This window comes from Phoxinus phoxinus, assembly GCF_949152265.1.
Source record: "Phoxinus phoxinus genome assembly, chromosome: 1".
Lineage (NCBI taxonomy): Eukaryota > Metazoa > Chordata > Actinopteri > Cypriniformes > Leuciscidae > Phoxinus > Phoxinus phoxinus.
This window is the reverse complement of record NC_136876.1, coordinates 7216524-7233492: the sequence shown is the minus strand read 5'-3', so window position 1 is coordinate 7233492 and position 16969 is coordinate 7216524. Positions and strand designations below refer to the sequence as shown.

Below are 16969 nucleotides of genomic sequence, written 5' to 3'. Positions count from 1 at the left end.
GACGTGATAATGGACAGCAGATGGCAGTAATGTAACTTAAAAGGAGAGAAAAACGGAGGGATTGTATATAAAATAAAAGGAATATATAGATGCATCACCCATGTAGGATCTACAGTAGGTGGCGGTAATACTCCTATGGAGTGAGCGGCCAGTAACAGGAAGAAGAAGAAGAAGAAGAAGTAATGTAACTTTTTGGATACCAACTGCTGTAAAAACCCAAGGAAGAGGAAGAAGAAGTTTCTCAGTCTGCATATTCTTCTGGACTGAGAGAGGTATGTGTTCACATCGGTGCAATGTAAGCTTGAAATATACCGGTTGTAACTTTATCTTTAGTGCACATGTTAACTTGTACGTGTATTTTATGATGAGTGCACATACATTTAGTTGAGATGTGTCGAGAACTGCTGTTTTGAGTGCTTAAGGAATTGCTAACATAGCTAACGTTAGCCTCGTGGTTTGTTTTGCTGTATGTTAGCGCTCGACATTCTGTCATCTTGTAATGAAGCCCACTTGTTTCAGTTTTCCTTTTTCTTATGTTAGGCTGATTCTGACTGGAGATACAATCCTGAACTTTTGCTCTCTTTGAAATTGTACAGGTATGTACTTCCAATACCAGGTTTAGAATATAATGTGTTCATTTAAAAGTTTTCGTGTATTGATTGGTGTTCAATGGCACTGAACAGCCCAGATGTAAAGCATGTACATTTTGCTTCATACATGTTATTGTATGTGTTAACTACTGAAAGGAAGATGGTTTATTTCATGTTGCATTTATCGTAAATATAAAATTAAAACGTTAATACCCATAGTTAATAACAGAAATAACACGCAATATGACACATACACATGATATACACAAGCCTAATGCGGTATGTTCATTTTTCATGGTAATTTTCCTGCATTTTATTTTCTGATTTTTGAATGCGATTAAATACCGAGTCTGCATTCTTCTTGACTGAGAGAGACTGATTCTGATTGAAGATCGTCAGTGTCCTGTCATCAGTGCACCAGAACACGACGCAGTAGTCGGCGAAGTGCAGACCGCGCCAGCTACACTTAGAAGTGTCATTTATTATAAAAACAAACTCAGTAATTGATACTTTTGATTTTGGCAGATCAGCCCCTCCAACTCTGGAATTCATCATCAGTTAAGCTCCTCCCACTGCAATCACATCAACAGTGAAGCTCCTCCCACTGAAATTACATCATCAGTGAAGCTCCTCCCACTGCAATCACATCAACAGTGAAGCTCCTCCCACTGAAATTACATCATCAGTGAAGCTCCTCCCACAGTAATTCAGCAATAAATGCTGTAAATCCCCATCGGCTGCAAGTGAAGACGAGCATGAAAGCATCAGGAAGAGCTGAAATCTGCAGAGACTGAGTTTATTAAAGAGGACAGTGAGAACACGAGTGATCCAGAACCCTGCAGAATGAAACACACTGAAGATCCTGAAGAACAAAGAGGTTGGTGTTTATTCTTCATTCATTCATGATGCTGAACAACATTCATGTTAGAAACATTCAAGCACTTCATCACTTTTAGATAAACAGTTCAACTACGAAATGATACAGAATGTTCTGGGTTTTCTTCAACAAATGGTGAGTAAAGGGAGGTTTGAGATATTTTTATATTGATGATCTATATTATATCAAGCTAAATATTGTTTTAACTGTTGTATTTTACATTTATATCTGGTTTCCAATTTGCAACAACGTTACCAGAATTTTAGTAATTTTCAACATAGTTAAAACAATTATTATTTTTTAAGAATAATCAGTAAGCACCAAGTTACTGATGAAGTTGTATTTGTCAAATATCATACAAGTTATTCGTAGTTATAGATATTCTTCTTACAGTGACTTTGGTAACAGGGTTGATGAATTCAGTCAATGCTGCAGTTTGTGTAAAAACTGAGACACTGGATTGAGATTATTTTCTTGTCTTCCCATCATGCATTAGAAAGATCCCAGATGATGTCACAATTTTTAGAAATGCTCTGTTTTTAAAAGAAGGAAAATCACGGCAGGAGTAACAGGGTTGAGTGAAACATGTAGGACACATTTAAAGCTAATACAAATAGTTACTTTAAAACTAGTTAAAGCCGCGGCCACTCTACAGTTTGAGCTTGTGAAGTTTCTACAGACACTGCAACGGCCGTGAAATGACGTCATATTTTGCAACAGCTTTTTTACAAACGTAAATTTAACATATAACAAATAATAATAATAATAATAAAATTAAAATAAACAATCCACTCCACTTGAATGCTAAACGTTTGTGTTATTTCTCACAGGGTTATTCACTTGAGCTTGTGTTTCTGGTGTCTCACTTTCACATGCGCAATAAATGAAAGTCTATTAAAGGAGTCATTACCTGTAATTTTCCCTTTTCCACGAGAAAAAATGTATGTTATGATTGCCTAACGATTATACACTGGCCAGGAAGCCGATATTTAAAAGTGAAGTGTTTGTTTACCCCTGGGTTCGTCAACCAGCCCATGTGCCCGCGCACTCAAATACGTGAGGTTAATTTCTGCGCCGACTTGACGTCAAGTCGCGCCCACCAATCAACGCGCCCCTCATTTGCATTATTACAATGACCGTCCACGACAGCCAAAATATCGCATCAGATCTCGCGAGACAATAATGCCTTCAGAAATACTATAATAGAGCGTGGGTATCCAATGTAATACTAGGTTATGACTCCTTTAAGGAAAAGTCTAGTGTGAACGGCCATTAATAATTAAAGCGTTTTAGTAAAATAAATATCAATCTCAAAGTTGGTGTCAACATAGGGCAGTATTGTATATTTTAATGTTAATATCATTTTAGATAATTGTGTCATTGATATATTTAATAGTTCTTGTTAAAGAAACCTTGGATTCGTGCCTATAATTGTTTTAAAAATAATAATGGGAAGATAAATTTACATCATTCATGGAAAGTTTCAATGACATATAATCAATTTATAAAAAGGCATCAAATTATCATAATATTTGATGTGTTTTATGGTGTGTACTTTTATCCTAACACCTTTAACCTATTTATTTATTTTTCTCAGGTTAGGTAAAGTAAGTCGAGTCTGACCTAAATTATAAGCATTTTAAAAATCACTTATATTTGGTCAGAAGACTTCTCTGTGGTATGTTCTTATTAAAAGTCTTACAGCATCAAAATCTAAGTCTCAGTAGGCAGTTTTTGTAATCAATTAAATTTATTTTAATTGGTTACTTTTCTTTTTATAATAAACCAAAATATAAAGGCAAATAAAACTTCATCATTAAAGTATAAAGTACAATAATCACGTTTTGAATCAAAGGTGTAGTAAGCTCTGGGCTTCTTGTCTTCTGCTTGGGGTTTCTTGTCCTCAGCTTTGGGCTTCTAGGCGTCGGGGGCACTGACATATCAGTATCCCAAGAGGCAATCAGCTCATCAGTCTTTTATACTCCTGTTGTTTACCACTGACGTTAGGTTGTGACTTTCCCAAAGTTTCCCAGATCCTTCTCAAGGCCTTGCAGGTGCAAGCTGTCCACCTCTTCATGTCCTTGAACTCCAGTAAACTCAACCAAGATGGCTGATTTCCTTTAAGGTTCTGGGAGTAGAACCACAGTACTTTCTGTCCTTGAGCACACACTTTTCTGCTCCTCTTTCTCATGGGTTGACACACCCACATCTACATAATAACCAAATACTGTACATCTATGCCTAAACAATATATTTTACAAGCCATCTTTTACAAACAAAAATAAATAACAATATTGAATGCAATGCATTGTATCCAATACATTGGCTAAATATGTGTAACAAAAAAAGCATCAACAATAAACAAGGAGGCAGATAATTGCATTTTCTTGATATTATACAACGTATAACGGTTGTCTACTTTCTACTATTACATCAGGGCTCACTTTGAATAATTTCAATGTACTGAAAATTAAATTTTATATTTTTTTCTTTCATGTCAGACCTGATGGAAGAGAGCGAGGAGAGTGAAGAACTGAGAGAAGTGGAGGAGGAACATCATGTCCAAAATGGAGGAAAACCTTCGAGTCGCTCAAAGACTAAAAATAATTTTTTAAAGAAAAGAAGAGCCAAGAAATCTTTCACCTGCACTCAGTGTGGAAACAGTTTCACAAACAAACAAAGTCTTGAGCGTCACATGAGAGTTCATACAGGAGAGAGACCGTTCTCATGTGATCAGTGCGGGAAGAGTTACACCCGATCTTCACACCTTGAAAGTCACAAGATGATCCACACCGGAGAGAAGCCGTTCTCATGTGATCAATGTGGCAAATCATTTATTAGCTCATCAGAGCTGAAGGCACACCTGACAGTTCATTCGAAGGAGAAGCCGCATTCATGTTCTGTGTGTGGAAAGAGTTTTTCAAAGCGGCAATATTTATATACACATGAGAAAATTCACACTGGTGTGAGAGAGTACATGTGCTTTGAGTGTGAGAAGACTTTCATTACAGCAAACAAATTAAAACGGCACCAGAGAATTCACACTGGAGAAAAACCTTTCAAGTGTTCACACTGTGACAAGAGATTCAGTGAGTCATTATCTCTAAAAACACATGAGAGGATCCACACTGGAGAAAAGCTGCATGTATGCCATCAATGTGGAAACAATTTCACATACAAACAGTCTCTTAATATGCACATGAGGATCCACACCGGAGTGAAGCCATTCTCATGTGATCAATGCGGCAAAACATTTATTAGGTCATCAGAACTGAAGGCACACCTGACAGTTCATATGAAGGAGAAGCCGCATTCATGTTCTGTGTGTGGAAAGAGTTTTTCACAGCGACACGGTTTAAATGTACATCAGAAAACTCACACTGGTGTGAGAGAGCACAAGTGCTCTGAGTGTGAGAAGACTTTTACTACAGCAAACTACTTAAAACGGCACCAGATCATTCACACTGGAGAAAAACCTTACAAGTGTTCACACTGTGACAAGAGATTCAGTCGATCAGGACATCTGAAAATACATGAGAGGATCCACACTGGAGAAAAAAATTACAAGTGTTCACACTGTGACAAGAGATTCAGTCGTTCAGGACATCTGAAATCACATGAGATGATCCACACCGGAGAGAAGCCGTTCTCATGTGATCAATGCAGCAAAACATTTCTTAGGTCATCAGAGCTGAAGACACACCTGACACTTCATACAAAGGAGAAGCCGCATTCATGTTCTGTGTGTGGAAAGAGTTTTCCACTGCTGCAATATTTACATAGACATGAGAAAATTCACACTGGTGTGAGAGAGTAATCACATGAGAGGATCCACAGTAGAGAGAAGCCGCACACGTGTGATCAGTGTGGGAGAGTTTCTCTTTTATAAATCACCTGAAGATACACATGAAGATCCATGCAGTGGAGAAACCACATCACCACAGTCTGAAATCACAGTAATTGACTGAGCAACAAAAGCCCCTTTCACACAGGGATTACAGAAAATACACGGATAATTTGACCCGGGTTCGTTTGATTTTGGTTCATTCACACTGCCAGTGAATTTCTGGAATCAGAGAGTGCGTTCACACACAACCCGTAAAAATCCTGTAAAGACACGTGACATCGATGTGACGTAATATCTCAGCAGCGTCTTAAATTTGACGCTTGTGCATTTTTCTCTGATTCGATCATAAACTAGCGCATTACAGACCGTTTCACCTGGCGAACCATCCCGGCTTCAGCGTCATCATTACGACACGGCATTGTTTACGGCTTTTGTTCACACAGCACGCGTTCCGGGACTGAACACGGCAATGTTACTAGGTCCCCAACCCGGCCCCAATCCCGGGTCGTGTTTGCATTCACACAGAAGGCACTCTGGCAATTTGCCGGCAATTTCCCGGGATCAACGCGCTGTGTGAAAGGGGCTAACGTCTCTTCTGTGTAAGTTAGCCACACATCACCCTATAGCCATCACACATCACAGAAACATCACACAGAAAACGAAACCACGTTAAAAAAACGGTTTATCAGCTCGGAGCAATACTAGACAGCGTTTTACTCGTGGGCCGATCTCGATCACGCAGCAACATTACTACAGAGCGCTCGGAGATCCGTTGAGAAAGCATTTTAAAGGGGATAGTTCACCCAAACATGTACTCCCCCTCATGTCAGACTCTCCCTTGTCTGTCATGTTATCATTGGTTCATTGTTTGATTGTTCACAAGTGAACTAGTCGTTAGTCTTGTGTATTTAAGCCCTCATGTTTGCCCTGTTTGCCTCATGTTTCTTGTCTGTGTTCTTAGTTTCATGCCTTGCCATGCCCTTGTTTAAGTTTGATCACGTTTTATAATTAAAGTTGCATTTGGGTTCTCTACATCTTGCCGAAAGAACAAGATCCCGGATACAGGCGGCCGAAATGAGCTTTCTCCGCAGAGTGGCTGGGCGATCCCTTAGAGATAGGGTGAGAAGCTCGGTCACTCGGGAGGAGCTCAGAGTAGAGTCGCTGCTCCTCCACATCGAGAGGGGTCAGCTGAGGTGGCTCGGGCATCTGTTTCGGATGCCTCCTGAACGCCTTCCTGGGAAGGTGTTCCGGGCACGTCCCACCGGGAGGAGACCCCGAGGAAGACCTAGGACACGCTGGAGAGACTATGTCTCCCGGCTGGCCTGGGAACGCCTCGGTGTCCCCCCGGAAGAGCTGGAGGAAGTGTCTAGGGAGAGGGAAGTCTGGGTGTCTCTGCTTAGACTGCTGCCCCCGCGACCCGGCCCCGGATAAGCGGAAGAAGATGGATGGATGGACATCTTGCCTCCAGTGTATTCATTCGTTACAGTATGGATATCTATCTATACAGATGTACAAACAATATCAAACTATACAGATAAAATAGTACTTTCAGTGCAACTGTACGAAAATAGTAGCTCTTAGAAAAAACTTCGTTCATTTGTAGCAGAGATGTGTATGTTGCTTGTGTAAAAAAAAAAAATCAAACTCAATCCTTATTTGAATGATTGAGACAAAACCAAAATATGTTAGGTTGTGCCCCGCCCTCCCCTAATTCCATAATTTTCAGTTCTGAAAGCAAAGTATTACATTTGCTTCTGGGGCTTCCCAGCAAACACAGAATGTTCCCCTAACGCTAGTATTTGGTTCCTGTTTTTTTCAACAATAAAATAATGTTCCCAGAGCGTTGCAGGATCGTTCTCTTACGAGAGGTCTCTCGTACTGCGTCGACTGACGCTGCGGGAAAAGATTCATTTTCTCGAGATACTGAAGCCAAAAATTATCCTTAATTTTGAAATAATGTAACACGCGTTGCTGCAGCATGCAGACATAGGCGAGACAGCTCGCGCGCCCATTGGCTGCCCTGCGGCAAGTGCAGCAGCCTATCGACGGAGGCCTTCCGTGACGTCAGATCCAATGAGGGTGCTTCGCGCCCACTGCGTCATGTATCGCGCAAGCAGGCGTGGCTTAGGCCTATAAAAAGGCTCGAGAGGCTGTTATAGACTGATTTTTCATATCTTCAGATAAAATCTTCATATCCATGAATTTCATGAATTTCCATTCATGACATTAGTTTGGCGGCAGGCTGGGCCTCCCCCTCTACATTAGTTAGGTTCTATAAGCTAGAAGTTCCCGCCCTGCAGGCTAGACTTCTATCAGTCTAAGTCTCGATTCGACTCACCTGGTTGAGCCGCACTATAAGGGTCGATAAAATCCAGTATAGACCGGCTGTGCCGCTCTTTATATCCCCTACTGTGTGCTTATGTACATGTGCGGGCCCACCCTGTTGGCCGCCTTTTTCCCACTTATGTGTGTCCCCCGGGTCTTTCCCCCCTGGTACTTATGTAGTGGATGCTTGACGCGCACGGCGTTGACAAGGGGTTCCCATTGCGTAATGTAATTACACAGTACGAGAGAACCTCTCGTAAGAGAACGTACTCGGTTACCTAACGTAACCTCTGTACTCTCTAGAAGAGGGAACGAGTACTGCGCAACCTGCCGTGGTCGCGCCGCGAGCTCATTCTCTTCAGTCGATGAAAACCAGGTTTGCAGCCCCTGAGCATTCCTTATATATGCTAAGCCACCCCCCGTTCTGGCGGGCTATGCCACGTGAGGGCGCTTATTGGGCGTGACGTCATACTGAGCTCAGTGGTAGGCTGTTGCAGTTGGCGCCAGGCAGCCAATGAGCACGCTAGACAGCCTGCTGTAGGTCTGCCTGCTGCTACACTGCGTTGACAATAAATACAAAAATTAAGGATAATTTTTTGGCTTCATATCTCGAGCAAAGATGACTTTACCCGTTGCGTAATGCAATTACGCAGTACTTGTTCCCCTTTTCTACAGAGAACCGAGGTTACGTTAGTTAACCGAGTACGTTTCTAACAGCAAACACTCAGAATAAAGTGAGATGATCTGCTGATGATCCTGAATGGCTTGTTGAATGAGTGTTGATAGTCTGAGGCTCATCAATATTAACAGATCTGCTGAAAACACTCTTTATTTCATGACAATAGTTCCTGTTTTCACCTCATTTATTATGCTGATGTCTCCAGATCTCCTGTAAATTGTCACTTAAAGCTCATTTCATTGGTGTCAACAGACTGAGGGTATTTGGCTACAAATATTACTTTTATGTTTCTTACAGTTCTGTCCTACTTTCTAGATATCTGCCCTCCTTTTAATAAATAAAAACAGTAATGTTAGAATTAGACATACAAATGTGTGAATTAGCATCAATTGTTTTAAGATAAACAGATAAATTATTACATGTGTCAGTTAGCATTATGGATAAAAGACAAAGGTATACCACAAACAAAAAAGAATCAGGCATATTTAAAACAAACATCATTTGATGACATTTTCAAACACTGTATTTAAGGATCATAGTGCAGCCCAAAAATACTTATTTATACATTGCCAATAATAGTCTTTATACATTGCCACTATCCTTCAAACCACTAAGTTTTACCCATTTGTCACCAAGATACTTAAATTAACTTAGTATGAGCACTTAATCTTTTATAAATACTTTATATACAGGTATATATTTAATACAGGTCAGAATAACTAGGTTGCTTAATTTTTACACCAATATATCTGTTACGCTAATAATTTTTTAACCTATGGTTTGAAATGGTTTTGCAAAATATATTTTTAACGTTCATGTTTTCTATGTATATAAAATCACTTTTATTTGATGCAGACACTAACATTTGACATCTGTTCTTTGACCCTATAAAAACAAACATAGTTACTGATATATTTTTGATTTTGGCAGATCATCTCCTCCAACCAATCTGCAGTTCAGTCAGTGAAGCTCCGCCCACAGCAATTCATCATCAGTGAAGCTCCTCCCACATCAATTGTATCATCAGTGAAGCTCCTCCCACTGTAATTATCCAATAAATGCTGTAAATTCACATCATCTGCAAGTGAAGACGAGCATGAAAGCATCAGGAAGAGCTGAAATCTGCAGAGACTGAGTTTATTAAAGAGGACAGTGAGAACACGAGTGATCCAGAACCCTGCAGAATGAAACGCACTGAAGATCCTGAAGATCAAAGAGGTTGGTGTTTATTCTTCATTCATTCATGATGCTGGAGAACATTCATGTTAGAAACATTCAAGCACTTCATCACATTTAGATAAACAGGTAAACTATGAAATGTGTACAACAGTTTTTTGGTTTTCCAAAAATGGTCAGTAAAGCGAGGTTTGAGAAATGTTCATATTTATTGTCAACATCAGGTCAAACCAAATATAATTTTAGCTTTTATTTTATTTAATTTTTATCTGGTTCGCAAGTTTTTAAAAAACAACTGTAACAGGGTTGAGTGACACATGTAGGGTGTAATGATGCATCAGACTCAAGAGGATCCATTTGCAGCTTTTAATTAAGGAAGTCAAACAGGCAGGAATCAACACCAGCAAACGAAACAATGGAGAATAGGCAGAGATAAACCAGATAACACGCAATGGTCGGGGCAGGCGGCGAGGAGCAAGGTCCAGAGAACAATCCAAGTCGAGGTAGGCAGAGAACAATCAGAAATGGGGTACACAGTCCAATGTCAAGGTGTCAGATAACGCCACGTAGTAAGGCACGAGGACACAGGATTTCCAACCAAAAAGGGGTTTTATTTTACCCAAAAATCATCTAGCTAGACTCAAATAAACTAAAATGAACAAAACCAGTTAACGCAATATAACGAAACTAAGGAGAACTGAACAGAACGAAAACTACCCCCTAAATGAGACAACAAACAGGTATTTATCACAAACGGTGAGCTCACTTAAACACGACAGGGGAAAGCATACAATCAACAAATTTATCAACCAACAATTAGTTACAAGTTAACCAATCAAGGTAGATAGAATAATAAACAAACAATATTAGAATACAAAACAACAACTGTTGATAATAGAAATAAATTGGAACCAATCAAAAATACAATTTCCTTTTCTTCACCCCCCCATGACATAGCATCTAGTTGGTATCGCCAAGCGGAACGCTCAGGCCATAAATATTTACTGCCGCCCGCGCCCCAGCCTTTTGTCAGTCAAGACCACGATGACGGAAAGACGCACAGCTGCAGCCAACGCCATTCATCCAACCTCCATGCCACGGTAACTTAAACTCAAATAGAAACAAGGATAAGGAAACAGCCATAGTACAACGCAAGCCAGTAAGTGGGCACTCCAAACCAACGAACAAAGTACTAACATGTATAAATAAAGTTTTGCACATTAATCAACCAAAATCAGTGTAGTGATTTTATTATACACAAACCTTAAATCCTATACAAACAACAATGAATGATAAAGAGGAAGAAAATAACTATCAGTATGTGAATGTATGCATGTATCGTGAATGAATGCGCGTCTGTTACCCTTATCAATGTGTGGCCACGGGTTCGGCCATCACACAAGGTAATAAACAATCCACAAGTATAAACGCTCGGTAATGACAGCCAGGGCAAATCAAGACTTCGCACTGGTGTGGTGTGTGGAAGTATATGCATGTGTGAGAATGAGATGCAGATGTGTGTGTGTGGATGAGATGCAGGTGTGTGCGCAATCAGTCCCAGGTAAGAGGCTTATGGGAATTGGAGTTGTAAATGATTAATATTCCGGGGACGGATCCCTCCGGTGGTGAAGAGGAGGCGGTACGGGAGCCTCTTCTGTAACATAGGGCAGATAATTCTCAAACATAGCTAATTTAAAACTAGTTAAAGACGCGATCAGTCTAGACATTCGTCATGTGAAATTTCTACAGACACTTGTCTTTTTTACACTTTTTGACACTTCATTTTTTTTCCTTTGTAGTATTTTGATGATTTTTTGCTTTAATTTCAGACCCGATGGAAGAGAACGAGGAGAGTGAAGAACTGAGAGAAGTGAAGGAGGAGAGTGAAGAACTGAGAGAAGTGAAGGAGGAGAGTGAAGAACTGAGAGAAGTGAAGGAGGAGAGTGAAGAACTGATTGAAGTGAAGGAGGAGAGTGAAGAACTGAGAGAAGTGAAGGAGGAACATGTCAAACCTGGAGGAAAACCTTTGAGTCGCTCAAAGACTAAAAATAAATTTTTAAAGAAAAGAAGAGCCAAGAAATCTTTCACCTGCACTCAGTGTGGAAAGATATTCACAACCAAACAAAGTCTTGAGATTCACATGAGAGTTCATACCGGAGAGAAGCCGTTCACATGTGATCAGTGCGGGACGAGCTTCACACAAAAACATCATCTTAATGTTCACAAGCGGATCCACACTGGAGATAAGCCGTTCAATTGTGATCAGTGCGGGACGAGCTTCACACAAAAAAATCATCTTAATGTTCACATGAGAATCCACACTGGAGAGAAGCCGTTCAATTGTGATCAATGTGGAAAAACATTTTATAAGGGATCAAACCTGAAGACACACCTGAGCGTTCATATGAAAGAGAAGCCACATTCATGTTCTGTGTGTGGAAAGAGTTTTTCACTGCTGCAATATTTACTTAAACATCAGAAAATTCACACTGTTGTGAGAGAGTACATGTGCTTTGAGTGTGAGAAGACTTTTACTTTAGCGTACAGTTTAAAACTGCACCAGAAGATTCACACTGGAGAAAAACCTTACAAGTGTTCACACTGTGACAAGAGATTCAATCTGTCGGCAGATCTGAAAAAACATGAGAGGATCCACAGTGGAGAAAAACCTTACAAGTGTTCACATTGTGACAAGAGATTCAGTCAGTCATCACATCTGAAAAAACATGAGAGGATCCACACTGAAGAAAAACCTTACAAGTGTTCACACTGTGACAAGAGATTCAGTCAGTCATCAAATCTGAAAACACATGAGAGGATCCACAGTGGAGAAAAACCTTACAAGTGTTCACACTGTGACAAGAGATTCAGTGATTCATCAAATCTGAAAACACATGAGAGGATCCACAGTGGAGAGAAGCTACACACGTGTGATCAGTGTGGAAAGAGTTTCTCTTTTAAAAGTAACCTGAAGCGACACATGAGGATCCATACAGTGGAGAAACCGGATCACCATGATCCATGTGGAGAGAGGTTCCTTCTGTTATCTTCTTTAGTCACTCAAATGAAAAACAATCACAGTCTGATATCACAGTAAGTAGTTCATCTTTATGTGCTGAGCATTAAAGTCTCTCCTGTGTAAGTTAGTTTCCTAACAGCCATGATGCGCAACAGGACATTTTGGTGGTTGCTTCCTGGAAAACAGCCAGGGAAACCAGGACAGCATATTACAGCCTCCGATAACACCAGAGACCCTCTCACCAGACACGCTATCTCTATCTCCAGCATCTCCACTTCTGTGCTTCTCAGAGAGAATGGAAAAACTGGTGTACGCTGGAACCAAACTATCCCACTCTTTTGCAAGCCCCCAGATATCAACCAAAAAACGGCAGGTCCCACATCCACCAAAGCCTGCGGGCCCCGCTCGCCCTCCCCCTCCTCCTGCAAGAGTTCTTCGGGCTCTGCCACAGCGACAGGGCTCACACCCTCCTCCTCCGGCTCGAGGTGAACTAAAAACAACTGATACCAGCTCTCATTGATATGTGCCGGGTCCCCGCTATGATAACAGTAACTTTCTCAAATGTTTACAGAACAAGCGGGAACCCAGTGTGCCTGTATCTTTCTCTATTGCTGTTCGATTACATGATAGAAAGTCTAAGGCCTTCAAATGCCGTACAGCAAACCCATCTAATCTGGTGCCTATTACACGCCAAACTAAGACTGCTGTGGGGACAAAAAGTAAGACTGTTAAGTTAGCACTCTTAAACATCTGCTCACTTAAAAATAAATCACTTCTAGTCAATGACTTAATAACCACATACAACCTGGATTTTATATTTCTAAATGAAACTTGGCTAGAAGACAACTGCAGTGCAACTGTCCTCAATGAAACATCCCCTCCTAACTTTACTTTTATGAGTGTCTGCAGAGCGGGTAGGAGAGGTGGGAGAGTAGCTGCTCTTTTTAAAGATGTCGAATATCTGGGTATTGTGTTAAAAGGTGCTCCACGCATTTTACTAATCATTGTTTACAGGCCTCCAAAATACTCTTCAGCCTTTGCTGAGGACTTTACAGAACTGTTATCAACCATTTCCTCAGAGTTTGACTGTTTTGCTATTGCCGGAGATTTCAACATTCACATAGATAATGCAGAAAACAATATGGCAAAAGAAATCAAAATGTTTTAAAAACTTTTGATCTGACTCAGCATGTACATGGACCGACACACAATCGTGGACACACTCTAGATTTACTTATCAGTAAGGGTCTAAACATTTCATCGATTGTTATTAAGGATGTAGCACTGTCTGATCATTTCTGTATTTTCTTTGATATATTGATCTCTCCTGCCATTGAAGCTAGATCTGTGTCTGTCAAGAAGAGATGCTTAAATGAGAACACTAGTGTACTATTTATGAAGGCTATATCTTCAACACCAAGCATATCTGCTGACTCTGTTGATTTTCTCCTTGATTCTTTTAACTCAAAAGTTAAAAGTGTAATTGATGATATTGCTCCTGTGAAAGTCAGGAAGAGTGGTAGACAAAAAGCACCTTGGAGAAACTCAACAGCAGTGCAAAATATGAAAAGACAATGCAGAAAAGCAGAGCGCATGTGGTGGAAGACAAAACTTGTAGTCCTTTATAACATCTACAAAGACACCATCCATGCTTTCAATATGGAATTAGGCAAAGCTAGACAGACTTTCTTCTCAAATATTATAAACAGCAACTTAAACAACACACGCACTCTTTTTGCTACTGTAGAGAGATTAACAAACCCCCCGAGCCAGATTCCCAGTGAAATGCTCTCAGACAGCAAGTGCAGTGAGTTTGCTTCTTTCTTCTCTGAGAAAATCAATAATATCAGAAAGGTGATCAGCACATCCTTGAGTTGCACTGGGGTCAGACAGATCAGACCGCAACCTGAGAAAGTAGTTACTATGTCTGATTTCAAAGAAATTGATGGCAAAATTTTGGAAGAAACCGTACAGCACCTTAAAACATCAACCTGCGCCCTTGACGCTCTTCCCACATCTTTCTTCAAAAGTGTGTTAAACAGCTTAGAAGCAGATCTCCTAGAAGTGGTAAATGCCTCACTTCTCTCTGGGAGTTTTCCAAACTCCCTGAAAACTGCAGTTGTCAAACCCCTCCTGAAAAAGAGCAATCTGGATAAGACTATATTAAGCAATTATAGACCGATCTCAAATCTTCCTTTCATTGGCAAGATCATTGAAAAAGTTGTTTTCAATCAGCTGAACAAATTCTTAAGCTCAAACGGATACTTTGACAATTTTCAATCTGGTTTCCGATCGCATCACAGCACAGAGACAGCGCTCATAAAGATAATAAACGATATTCGCTTAAATACTGATACAGGCAAATTATCAGTGTTGGTACTACTCGACCTCAGTGCTGCTTTTGACACTGTCGATCACAACATACTTCTTGACAGGCTGGAAAACTGGGTGGGGCTTTCTGGGATAGTCCTAAAATGGTTCAGGTCATACTTAGAAGCGAGAGGTTATTATGTGAGTATAGGAGACCATAAGTCTGAGTGGACATCCATGACATGCGGAGTTCCTCAAGGCTCAATTCTTGCGCCACTCCTATTCAACCTGTACATGCTCCCAATGAGCCAAATAATGAGAAAGAACCAAATTGCTTACCACAGCTATGCAGACGACACACAGATCTACTTAGCCCTATCGCCTAACGATTACAGCCCCATTGACTCCCTGTTCCAATGCATTGATGAAGTAAACAGTTGGATGTGCCAAAACTTTCTTCAGTTAAACAAAGACAAAACTGAAGTCATTGTGTTTGGAAACAAAGATGAAGTTCTCAAGGTGAACGCATACCATCACTCTAGAGGTCAAACAACTAAAAATCAAGTCAGGAATCTTGGTGTGTCTCTAGAGTCAGACCTTAGCTTCAGTAGTCATGTCAAATCAATAACTAAATCGGCATACTATCATCTGAAAAATATTGCAAGAATTAGAGGCTTTGTTTCCAGTCAGGACTTAGAAAAACTTGTGCATGCTTTCATCACCAGCAGGGTGGATTATTGTAATGGACTCCTTACTGGCCTTCCCAAAAAGACCATAAGACAGTTGCAGCTCGTACAGAACGCTGCCGCCAGGATCCTGAGCAGAACCAGAAAATATGAACATATCACACCAGTCCTCAGGTCTTTACACTGGCTCCCAGTCACATTTAGGATTGATTTTAAAGTATTATTAATGGTATATAAATCATTTAATGGCCTAGGTCCTCAATACATTGCAGATATGCTCACTGAATATAAACCCAACAGATCACTCAGATCATTAGGATCACATAAACTAGAAATACCAAGGGTTCACTCAAAGCAAGGAGAGTCCGCTTTTAGCTATTATGCCAGCCGCAGCTGGAACCAGCTTCCAGAAGAGATCAGGTGTGCTCCTACAGTAGCCACATTCAAATCCAGACTCAAAACACATCTGTTTAGCTTAGCATTTACTGAATGAGCACTGTGCCACTGTGCGTCCGACTGTTTGCACTGTATTTTATTTAATTTTTTATTCTAAACTGTTTTAATTATTCTCATTTCTTTTGATTATTTTAATTTCTTCTATGTAAAGCACTTTGAATTACCATTGTGTATGAAATGTGCTATATAAATAAACTTGCCTTGCCTTGCCTTGCCTTGCTTGCTATCTGTTTAAAAATTTTCACATTATGAGATATTGAGTTATAATTAAAAGAAAGTATCTCATTATTACGTAAAATTTTCATAATGGGAAAGTATCTCATTATTATGAGACCATTTATCATTATGAGATGTTAAGTCATTATTATGAGAAAGCATCTCGTTATAATGCAATGTTAAGTTATTATGAGAAAGTTTCTAATTATTATAAGATACTAAGTCATAATTATGACAACATTTCTCATTATTGTGACTTACATATTTATAGTATTTGCGCAACTGTGATGGAAACAGGCTTCCGTTTGGTCTGGACTTGATCCGTTGAGGAGTAATTATTCTCGGTTTAGAAATCGCCGAGCCAATCAATTTGCCAGGGCGGGCTTTATACGATGAAGGACAGATGATCAACAGTTGAAGTTGAAGTATCTTTAATGTCCCCAAGGGGCAATTTGTTTAACAACAAGTAGCCAACACATAAGCATTCACACAAAACACATAAAACCATAAGATAATAAATAGATAAAAATATAGTACACGTGTACCTATAGTTTGTTGAGAAACCCAACAGCTAATGGTACAAATGATCTCAAATATCTGTTGGACCTGGCACGTTTTCGGTAAGTATACCTCCTTCCTGATGGTAGGAGGCAAAATTCTGAGTGTAATGGGTGAGTGATGTTAGCCAAAATGGCCATTGCCCTCTGTGTAGCTCTGGCCTCGTACATATGCTCAGTGCTGTTGAGATCAGTGCCAATTATTTTCCGACATATGCTTACATTTTTTCC

General features: G+C 40.1%; 1 protein-coding gene across 4 annotated transcripts; it reads left to right on the top strand.

Moving 5' to 3' along the window:
* Positions 1-218: 218 nt before the first annotated feature.
* Positions 219-16166, top strand: LOC307000716 (uncharacterized protein). Of its 4 annotated transcripts, XR_013798067.1 has the most exons (6): positions 219-272; positions 541-596; positions 1116-1467; positions 3969-5913; positions 9249-9536; positions 11324-12874. XR_013798067.1 is itself a non-coding variant. In XM_079616502.1 (4 exons), exons 3-4 carry the CDS (start codon positions 1434-1436, stop codon positions 12589-12591), a joined length of 1302 nt encoding a protein of 433 aa, XP_079472628.1. In that variant the 5' UTR covers positions 219-272; positions 541-596; positions 1116-1433; the 3' UTR covers positions 12592-16166. The 4 variants fall into 4 exon arrangements, 3 of the variants coding, with proteins under 3 accessions (XP_079472628.1, XP_079472627.1, XP_079472629.1); XM_079616502.1 differs by lacking the exons at positions 3969-5913; positions 9249-9536 and having other exon boundaries at positions 11324-16166; XM_079616501.1 differs by lacking the exons at positions 9249-9536; positions 11324-12874 and having other exon boundaries at positions 3969-6941.
* Positions 16167-16969: the final 803 nt, after the last annotated feature.